Source organism: Acanthisitta chloris, unplaced genomic scaffold, assembly GCF_000695815.1.
Source record: "Acanthisitta chloris isolate BGI_N310 unplaced genomic scaffold, ASM69581v1 scaffold19528, whole genome shotgun sequence".
NCBI lineage: Eukaryota > Metazoa > Chordata > Aves > Passeriformes > Acanthisittidae > Acanthisitta > Acanthisitta chloris.
The window spans coordinates 6,484-16,726 of record NW_008685597.1 but is presented as its reverse complement, the minus strand read 5'-3'; the positions used below and the strand labels follow the sequence as shown (position 1 = coordinate 16,726).

Below are 10,243 nucleotides of genomic sequence, written 5' to 3'. Positions count from 1 at the left end.
AGTGAGGATTTTTTTAAGGCCTTTTATCTCCCTTGAAATATAAAACAATTAAAACCTTATCATGGACAACTTTTATTCCTTAGCTCCCAATCTCCAAAGGCTTCTTATCCCTCTTATTTTTCCCTGTTAATTGCTTCCCTTCCGAAGGGAACAGAGGCCAAGGGCTGGAGGAGGGACCTGGAGCAGGAGATGTTAGTCCTTGATCCTCACCCATGGGGCTAAAAATAGAGGGAAACAGCACTTTTCCAGGGTTGGGGTTTTTTTTTATTCAGGGGACACCTGGAGCTGGTCACATCCTGCCACCCTCATTTCAGGAGGGGTTGGGGTCCTGAGGGATTGGTGCTGTGGATTGGGATCTGGATTGAGACATGGAAAGGTGTGGTGGGACCTTCCCTTGGGATCCTGAGGATCTTTGCCTTTGGAATCCTGAGGGACCATCACCCTTGGGATCTTGAGGATTTTTGCCCTTGCAATTCTGAGGGACCTTCACCCTCGGAATCCTGAGGGACCATCACTCTTGGGATCCTGAGGATTTTTGCCCTTGGAATCCTGAGGGACCTTCACCCTTGGAATCCTGAGGGATTTAAGGTACTAGGGATTAAGTCCTGGGGATGCAGGATTATGTCCTGGAGGTGCAGGATTAGGCCCTGAGGGTGCAGAAGGCACTGGAATTTGGGAACACACTGCAGCCTTGGGGTACACAGACAGCACAGAGAGATTCCAGGAATTCCCTGTGGCTGGTGCAGTCATGAATCCCAAATCAACTCCCAGATATCTCCCAACACCTGGAAAACACCACTGTGTCCCTTATTTCCTGCTTCACCCTTTCCTCCTTGAATTATTCCCTGGAATTAGCTGAGCTCTGTTATCCTTCCCACATGCAGCATATTCCCTCCCTCCCCCTCTGTTAATGGATAATCCCTGGACAAGGAGTTTTTTTGGGAGGATTCCATGACCTTTGCTCAGCCCTTGGACCTGGAGCTGTTTGCTGGGAAGCCCTGGGAGAGGTCTGACCCCAATCCAAAGGCCTCCTTGGCTCCAAGGAATGTCAGGAGGTTATCCATTAACACCAGCAGCATTTCAGGGTGCGCAGAAGATCATGGAGCTTGGAAGGGACATGTGAAACCCCATGGAAAAGCTGCTGGAAGGTTCTTCCTGGCTGGATTCAATGATCCTGGTTGGACTTGATGATCTCCAAGGTGTTTTCCAGCCTAAATGATTCCATGGTTGAAGGCTCCTGGAGAACAAAGGACCCCAGGAGCATTCACAGAATCCCAGGATGGGACAGGCTGGGAGGGATCACAGTGGGACATCTGGTCCTATCTTCTGGGTCATTCCAGGGCACATGGATTGCATCCAGATGGCTCTGGGATGTCTCCAGTGAGGAGAATCCATGACCTCTCTGGGAAACCTGTTCCAGTGCTTGGTCACTGCACAGGAAGGAAGTTTTTCCTCAACTCCAGGTGGAACTTCCTGAGCAGTTCCTGCCCATTGCCTCTTGTCCCATTGGTTCCCACCACTGAGAAGATCCTGCTCCATCCTCTTGGCACCTCCTTCAGACGCTTAGAGACACTGATGATGTCATGGAGTCATCAAGGTTGGAAAAGACCTCGAAGCTCATCAAGTCCAACCCTAAACCAGCAGCACCACCATGTTCATCACTGAGCCATGTCCTCAGGTGCCACATCCACACATTGCTGGAATACTTCCAGGGATGGTGACTCCACCATGTCCCTGGGCAGCTGTTCCAGCGCTTAACCACCCTTGCCATGAAGTTCCAGGAGCTCCATGTCCCTCTGGTCCTGAGGAGCCCAGAGCCGGACCTGCTCCAGGAGCTCCATGTCCCTGTTGTCCTGATGATCCCAGAGCTGGACACAGACTCCAGACCTGCTCCAGGATCTCCATGTCCCTTTGTTCCCAGTGATCCCAGAGCTGGACACAGACTCTGGATCTACTCCAGATGTCCCTGTGAAGGGCAGTAAAGCGCTTCTCCCTGTGTTGGATCACCAGGAACCTGCTGAGAAGGCATCAACCCCCTCATCCATGTCACTGATGGACTAGTGGAGCCATTCTGGACCCAGCATGGAAGCTTGGAGGACACTCCTGGGAGACACCTGCAACCAGAACCCTCTGAGATGTGTCTCTCAGCCACTTCCCAATCTACCTCATTGTTCACTCATCCAACCCACACCACTTGGTTTCCATCCCACAGGAGCAGCTGCTCCTGGAGGTGCTTCCCTGCCCTTTCCAGTCTTGGAGCTTTGCTCCTGGAGGTCACCTTGCTGAAGTTATCTGGCTTGGAATATCCTTCTCATCCCTCTTTAATGAGGGTTTGCTTATCTCCAAAGCACAGCCCTGAGCTCCTCACAGCTCCTCCTTGGCTCTCCTTCACATCCTGCCCACATCCCACCCAGATCCTGGAATGGCACAGGGAATTTAGGATGCAAATTGTGGGGCAAACTCCTCCTGGAGAGCCAAGATCCCATTGGGATCAACCAGGATGTGGCATCACTCCTGCCTCAAACTCACCATGGATCTCCCCAAGCCTTATCCCTCCTTCTCCCAGTTTTCCCACTGCGGGATCAAGAGATTTGCTCCAGAGTAAGGAAACCCCAAAAAGAAAGGAGCTTCTCCCTCAAAGCCTTGGAATTTGCAGCATCCTTGTGGGATGGGACACCCCAGGTCCCCACCGGGATCCTGGGATCGCACAGGGAATTTGGGATGCAAACTGTGGAGCAAACTCCTCCTGGAGATCCCCATTGGGATTAACCAGGATGTTGCATCACTCCTGCCTCGAGCTCTCTATGGATCCCTTCAAGCCTTTTCCCTATCCCTATCCCTCCTTCTCCCAGTTTTCCCACTGCAGGATCAGGGGATCAGCTCCAGGAGCCCCAAAAGGAAAGGAGCTTCTCCCTCAAACCCTTGGAATTCGAAGAATTCCTGTGGGATGGGAGACCCCAGGTCCAAATCCATGCCTGGATCCTACTCTGCCAGCCGGGAAGGGAAGGCTCAGCCCCTCTCCTCCCCCCTGGAATCAGGTAAATCTCGAGGGAAAAGGTGTTACTCATTATCCTTCCAGTTTGCGGAGGAGCTCCTTGTTGACCCACTGGTCGGGAAAGAGCTTTTCCAGCCTTGGATCTGCCGGGATCATCCCTTATCCCTGCAAGCAGTCCCAAGAGCATCCGGAATGGTAAGGAAAAGCCAACGGAGCCAAAAAAAGAGAGGGATTTTCTTGGGTTTTTTTGGGTTGGAATGGAGGTCGCACATGCTGTGGGATGCGGTTTTATCACCCACGTGGATATGGATTTAATATCCAACAGCAGAAATGTCTTGGGAAAGGGAGAGGGAAGGAAAGCCAAGAGATTCCCTGGATAAATCAGTCTGATTCAGGAATATTCCCTAATCCACGGGTTTCCAGTTCCCTCCATGTCCTTATTTTGGGGTGGTTTATCCTCATTTTCCTGTCTCTCTCTCCTCATTTGGCTCACGGAGCAGCTCCAGGTTTTCCCTTGGATCTGGGATGCAGCAGGGAAGATCCATCCCTACCTCCCCCTCACCCTCAGGGCTCTCTGGGATGTTTGGAATTGCTTCCTGATGGCTCTGGCTCCAGGGAGTGGCACCTCCCTGAGAAGTGCGATGGTCCCTGCCCTATCCTGGGGGGGTTGGGATGGTGGGAAGAGGATGGAAGGGGGAAGGGATGCTGGAGACACCCATGGGAATTCCCTGGAGGAAGCCTCACCAGCTTTGGGATCTTTGGATGGGAGATGGATCCATCAGAGGTGGAGGAAGGTGGGAAGGGGCAATGTGGAGGATCTGCTGATGAAGGGAATGGGATGAAGGAGAAGGAAGGAGCTGGAAAGGGATGAATCATCCCTTGGAGCCAAGGTGGGACACTATGGAATTTGGTGGGACATTGGGTTTGGACCTGCCTGAAGCAGAGCAGGATGGATTTGAACCTGGAGTCTACCATCCCACAGGGATGCTGCAAATTCCAAAGGGTTTAGAGGAGAAGCTCCTTTCCTTTTGTGCTTCTTGCAGCAGATCCTGCAGTGGAAAAACTGGGAGAAGGAGGGATAGGGATAGGGAAAAGGCTTGGAGGGATCCATGGTGGGCTCGAGGCAGGAGTGATGCCACACCCTGACTGATCCCCATGGAATCTTGGCTCTCCAGGAGGAGTTTGCCCCACAGGTTGCATCCCAAATCCCCTGTGCCAGTCCAGGATCCAGGTGGGATATAGGGATGATGTGAAGGAGAGCTGAGGAGGAGCTCTGAGGAACCTGGAACATTTGTGTCCATAACTAATCCCTTTGGAATTCCAGTGGTCTTGGCAGGACAAGGATGTTTGGAAAAGGAAGGGAAACACTTCCTTGTCCTTGAGCTCTTGGATTTGCTGCAGGTTCATGGCCAAGGAGGAGTCAAGTTCCAGAACTGGGCCAAGACCTATGGATCCTCTCCAGAGCTCTACTTCCAGCCCAGCTCAGTGGAGGAGATCCGGGAGGTAAGGAAGCTGCTTCCAGGAGACAATTCTTTAGGAAGGAAGAAGAGGAAAGGCCAGGAAGGGCCATGATGCTCCATGAGATCAGAGAGGTCTTGTTAGCCCATGATCCCCAGCAGATGCATCCAACACCTCTTTGGGGGTCATGGAATGGTTTGGGTTGGAAAGAACCTCCAAAGGTCCTTAATTGCAACTCCCAAGGATGATCCCAAGGAGATACTTGAGATCCAGGAAGAGTTTTAACCCCAGGTGATGAGTTCTTCAAGTCAATGGATGACAGCCATGGGTGGATTTCACCTTGGGATGTCTCTGGCATTGACCTTAGCTCCATGTGGGAGATGTTCTTCAGCAGATGCATCCAACACCTTCACAGAACCTTGAAAGGTCTTAATTCCAACCCCCAAGGATGATCCCAAGGAGATCCCAAGGAAATACTTGGGATCCAGGAGGAGTTTTATCCCCAAGTCAATGGATGTCAGCCATGGTTGGATTTCATCTTGGGATGCCTCTGGCATTGACCTTAGCTCCATGTGGGATGATGTTGGATGATGTCTCCACAGATCCTGGACATGGCCAAGCAGAGGGGAAAGAGGGTGAAGGTGGTGGGAGGAGGTCATTCTCCCTCAGACATTGCCTGCACGGATGACTTCATGATCCACATGGGGAAGATGAACAGGATCCTCAAGGTGAGACCAGGAGATTCCATGTGCATGCTCCTGAAGATGGTTAGAAATGCCAAGAAGGACATATTTTCCAGGGAATATCTTCTTCTTTGCATGGACCAACCCCTGGGAGAAGTTCTGGGATGGGTTACACACCCTGAGAGTGAGGAGAGAGGTGGGAGATGGGTCTGGACCAGGAGCAGAACATCCCCATCACTGGTGGGAGGAGGTTTGGGTTGGTGAAGGTCTGAGGTGATGGGACAATTCCCTCATGGCATTGACGCCATCAGTGGTGTTGGGAAGAGCAGAGATGTTGTCCATGGGATGTGATCTTCCCCTCTCCCACTCCCATCCCCAGGTGGACAAGGAGAAGCTGCAGGTGACAGTGGAAGGTGGGATTTTCCTCTCAGATCTCAACGTGGAGCTGGACAAACATGGCCTAGCCTTGGCCAAGTGAGTGGGACACATATGGTCATTCCTAGGGAATCCACCCAGGTGTCCATCCTTATCCCAACTGCTGGGACATGGCCAAGGAGGGAAGTCTGAAGAGTGTCACCTCCAATCCTGGGGGCAGGTTTGGGTTCCTTGGGACAAGAAGGACATTGAGGGGTTGGAAAGTGTCCAGGGATGGGGGTGGAGATGGGGAAGGGGCTGGAGAAGTCTTGAGGGAGCTGTGGCAGCTCAAGCTGGAGAAAAGGAGGCTCAGGGAGGACCTTGTGCTCTCTCCAAATCCCTGAAGGTTGGACCCAGGTGGGGGTTGGGAACAAGGGATAGGATGAGGAAAGACCTCAGGGTGCAGCTGGGGAGGTCCAGGTTGGACATCAGGAGGAATTTCTCCATGGAAAGCACTGTCAGGCATTGGAACTGTCCAGAGCAGTGCTGGAGTCACCATCCCTGGCAGGATTTTACATCCATGTGGATGTGGCTCTTGGGGACATGGGCAGTGCTGGCCTTGGCAGTGCTGGCCTTGATCTCCAAGGGCTTTTCCAATTCAAATGACTCTGTGATTCCATGGGGAAGAAGGAACCCACCAAGGGTTTCATCCCCTCCTTTGCTTAATCTTCCCTATGTTCCTACCATGGTCCTGGTGGCCACCACAACATGACAAAGAACTTCTCTCCATGGAGGATGGCAGAGCACTGGGACAGTGCGTGGGGAGGTCATGGGGTCTCCATTTCTGGAGACATCCAAATGCCACCTGGACACATCCCTGGTGTCACCTGCTCTAGGTGACCCTGCCTGGGACTAGATGATCTCCAGAGGTTTCTTCCAACCCTGTTATGGGATTCCGTGGTGGGAGGGATGGACCTTGCTCTGTGGACCATATCCCTGTGGATGTTTTCTCCAGCCCTGCCCCATAGAGATGGTTCTGGGATCATCCCAATGTTCTGAATCCATATGGGAAGGATATCTCCACACCACCAAGCCCCTCCAGGCTGGTGGAGAGACTTGTGACCTGAGAGTCCTCATGCAGCTCCTTCTCCTGCCTCCAGCCTAGGAGCTGTGTCCGAGGTGACAGCAGCTGGAGTCATAGGGACAGGGACACACAACACTGGGATCAGCCACGGGATCATCCCCACCCAGGTGAGATCCGAGTCAGGGGTGTGTCCAGCATGGACATTGGCACCTCCAAGGTTCCAGGGGAGATGTTCCAGCACCTGCTCTGGGGGTTGTAACTGGACACTCATGGAATTCCACCACTCCTGGCTCAGATCCTGCATGGACATTCCATTGATGGGGTTGGAGAAGGAATGGCTGCTCTGTCCCTGGGAGTGTTCCAGGCCAGGTTGGATGGGGCTTGGAGCAGCCTGGGCTGGTGGAAGGTGTCCCTGGGTGGGACTGGATGAACTTTAATGTCCTTTCCAATCCATGATTCCATGAATTCTTCACTGCACTAGATGTGACTCCAAAAGCCCCAAGCCAAGCTCCATTGCTTTTATCCCTCCTGGAGTGACTCCACATCTCCATCCCACCACAAGCCTCATTGATTCCCAAATTAATTCCCAAATTTCTCCAATCTCAATGTTTCCTGGTTTTCCCTCTCATCCCTGGAATTAGCCAGAGCTCAAGGAATATTTGGACCCTCACATGGAAGGATTCTTGGAATGTGCTGTGCAGGGCAGAGGGTTGGATAATGATCCCTGTGGATCGCTTCCAGCTCAGGATATTCCATGACTCTCTGATCCCTCTGGACACACCTAAGTCCAATGTCCTTTCCAACCCAACCCCACATGGTCCGTGAATCACTTTGGGCTGTTTTCCTCTTCATTTGATGGTTCTCCTGATGGGTCCCTACAGGAGAAGATCCTTTCATGCCACCATGCCATGGAATGGGATTCTCCCTAATTTTTGGGGGTGGATTCATGTTCTGGAGATGGTGATGGGACACACCATGGATGGTGGCTGAAGCTTTGATCCTCTCTGGCCAGGTCGTAGCCCTCTCCTTGCTGGTGGCCTCAGGGGAGATCCTGGAATGCTCCGAGTCCATCCATGAGGAGATCTTCCAGGCTTCCCGACTGCACCTGGGCTGCCTGGGAGTGGTGCTCACTGTCACCTTCCAGTGTGTGCCACAGTTCCACCTGCACGAGGTGACCTTCCCCTCCACCCTCACCGAGGTATGGCCTGGAGGGGACACTTCTGAGGAGAACAAGAGAACCTCCTTGGGAGGTGATGTGGTGGGAAAGGGAAAATCCAGCATCTCGTGCTTCTGATCCATCAGGATCTTCTGGAGTGGAGACTTCATCCATGGAGGGTCTTCAAAGCCATGTGGTTGTGGCACTTGGGGCTTGTGGTGGCCTTGGCAGTTCTGGAGCAGTGGTTGGACTCATGGTCTCAAAGGTCCAAAGGGATTCAGGCCAAACACTGAGCTTCAGTGAGACCTCAGAGCCTCTTCCAGTGCCTCAAGGGGCTCCAAGAGAGCTGCAGAGGGACTTGGGACAAGGGCCTGGAGGGACAGGACACAGGGAATGGCTTCCCACTGCCAGAGGGCAGGGAGAGATGGGATACTGGGAAGGAATTCTTGGCTGTGAGGGTGGTGAGGATCTGGGGTGGAATTCCCAGAGCAGCTGTGGCTGCTCCATCCCTGGGAGTGTTTACGGCCAGGTTGGATGGGGCTTGGAGCAGCCTGAGCTGGTGGGAGGTGTCTCTGGATGAGCTTTGAGTTCTCTTCCCACCCAACCCAGCCACTGCCTCCCTCATTCCAAAGTGTCACTCCTGCTCCTTCCCCCAACAGGAGCAGCCGAGCGGCTCCGAGGTGAGAGAGCCGTTTCGTAACTCTGCTCCCTGACTCCGGTGCCACATCCATTATTTGCAGCCTCTTAGATAACTCAGCCTTGAATATTGCAGCAATCTGCTCCCTGGCCATTATTCCCTTCCGCCTCACTGGCCTCTCCACATGAAAGTCTGGAGCTGGGAGCAGCCAGAGATGAGCAGGGATTGATAATGGGATTAGTATTTATAGAGTGGCCTCATGTTTCACCCTCCAGAGGGCTCCAAGGGAGGAGGAGGAGGGATGGGGTGAGCTGTGCCTGGGGAAGCTCAGCCTGGGATACCTGCACAGAACACAGAGGGACCCTGGGATTGAGGTTTCCAGGGGAAAAGGTGGATTAGAGGGGTGAAATAATGAGATTGGGTGAGGAAAGGTGTTAAGGGAGGCAGGGAAGGAGGGAAGGGTTGCAAGGATAGTGCTAGAGGAGGCAGGGAAGGGCTAGAGAAGGCAGGAAAGGTGTTAGGATGCAGGGAAGGTGGTGGAGGATGGAGGGAAGGAGGTAAGGGATTTAGGGATGGTGCTAGAGGATCCAGGGATGGTGCCAGAGGATCCAGGGATGGTGCCAGAGGATGCAGGAAAGGTTAGGATGCAGGGAAGGTGGTAAAGGATTCAGGGATGGTGCTAGAGGATGCAGGGAAGGTGTTAGAGGATGATGCTGAGAGATGGTGCTAGAGGTTGTAGAGAAGGATGTAAGGGATATGGGGATGGTGCTAGGGGATGTAAGGAAGGGCTAGAGGATGCAGGGAAGGTGGTAAGGGATGCAGGGAAGGAGGTAGAGGATCTGGGCCAGGTTGGATGGGGCTTGGAGCAACCTGGGCTGGTGGAAGGTGTCCCTGCCCATGGCAGAGGGTGGAATGGGATGAGCTTTAAGGTTTCCTCCCATCCAAACCAGTCTGGGACTCAGTGATCAGTGGGATCAGCTCTCTCCATCCGACCTCCCAGCACAGGAAGAGCTCCAAGGAAAAGTCTTCAGGAGTTAAAAGAAGTTTATATAACAGCAAACACAGAGGAAATCAGTTTTGATGTGTTCCCAGAAGGAAGAATTCCTTCAAATCTCCCTCCAGCAATGCCTTCTGGGCCTCCCAGAGGCTTCCTGAGGGATCCAGCTCACACCCACCACCAGCCACAGAGTCCGAGCTGCTACATCCCAGGGGATGCACCACCCCCACAAAGGGCATTCCATGCCTCTTCCAAGGAAAATCAGCCTGTCCCAGCCTGGTCCTGCTGGGAATGGAGAGCTCAGGCTGCAGGGCTGAGCATCTCTGTGCAGCATCCCAGAACACCTTCCTGGTGTCTCAGCTGCATCCTCATCACAGAACTCACTTCTCCTGCTCTCCATAGGATCCCAGGCTGGTTTGGATGGGAAAGGACCTTAAAGCTCATCCCATTCCACCCCCTGCCATGGGCAGGGACACCTTCCACTAGACCAAGTTGCTCCAAGAGGGTTAGATGGGATACTCGGAAGGAATTCCTGGCTGTGAGTGTGGTGAGGCACTGACACAGGTTGCCCAGAGCAGCTGTGGCTGCTCCATCCCTGGGAGTGTTCCAGGCCAGGTTGGATGGGGCTTGGAGCAACCTGGGCTGGTGGGAGGTGTCCCTGCCCATGGAACTGGATGAGCTTTAAGGTCATTCCAACCCAAGCCATTCCCTGATGTGAAGATTCCCTGATTCCCAGTGCTGACCTCTGCCTCCTGCTGTGGCTCTCAGCCAGCAGACTCTGTCCTCAAGGACTCCTGGTGTCTCTCCCTCCCTTTCTGCCGGGCTGTAATTATGCTACAAAGGCTGAGGCTTATTTTCTTGCTGACTGATATCCCTGGA

General features: G+C 53.2%; 1 protein-coding gene across 1 annotated transcript in view; it reads left to right on the top strand.

Moving 5' to 3' along the window:
- LOC103807116 (L-gulonolactone oxidase-like) overlaps positions 1 to 10,243 on the top strand; it is a gene marked incomplete at its 5' end in the record, with an annotated part of 20,820 nt that overhangs the window by 4,292 nt on the left and 6,285 nt on the right. Inside the window, 5 exons of the mRNA XM_009079836.1 lie at positions 4,397 to 4,498; positions 5,056 to 5,181; positions 5,516 to 5,610; positions 6,651 to 6,741; positions 7,587 to 7,772. Of these exons, the coding sequence (XP_009078084.1) occupies positions 4,397 to 4,498; positions 5,056 to 5,181; positions 5,516 to 5,610; positions 6,651 to 6,741; positions 7,587 to 7,772 (600 nt within the window). The remainder of the gene's footprint in view (positions 1 to 4,396; positions 4,499 to 5,055; positions 5,182 to 5,515; positions 5,611 to 6,650; positions 6,742 to 7,586; positions 7,773 to 10,243) is intronic.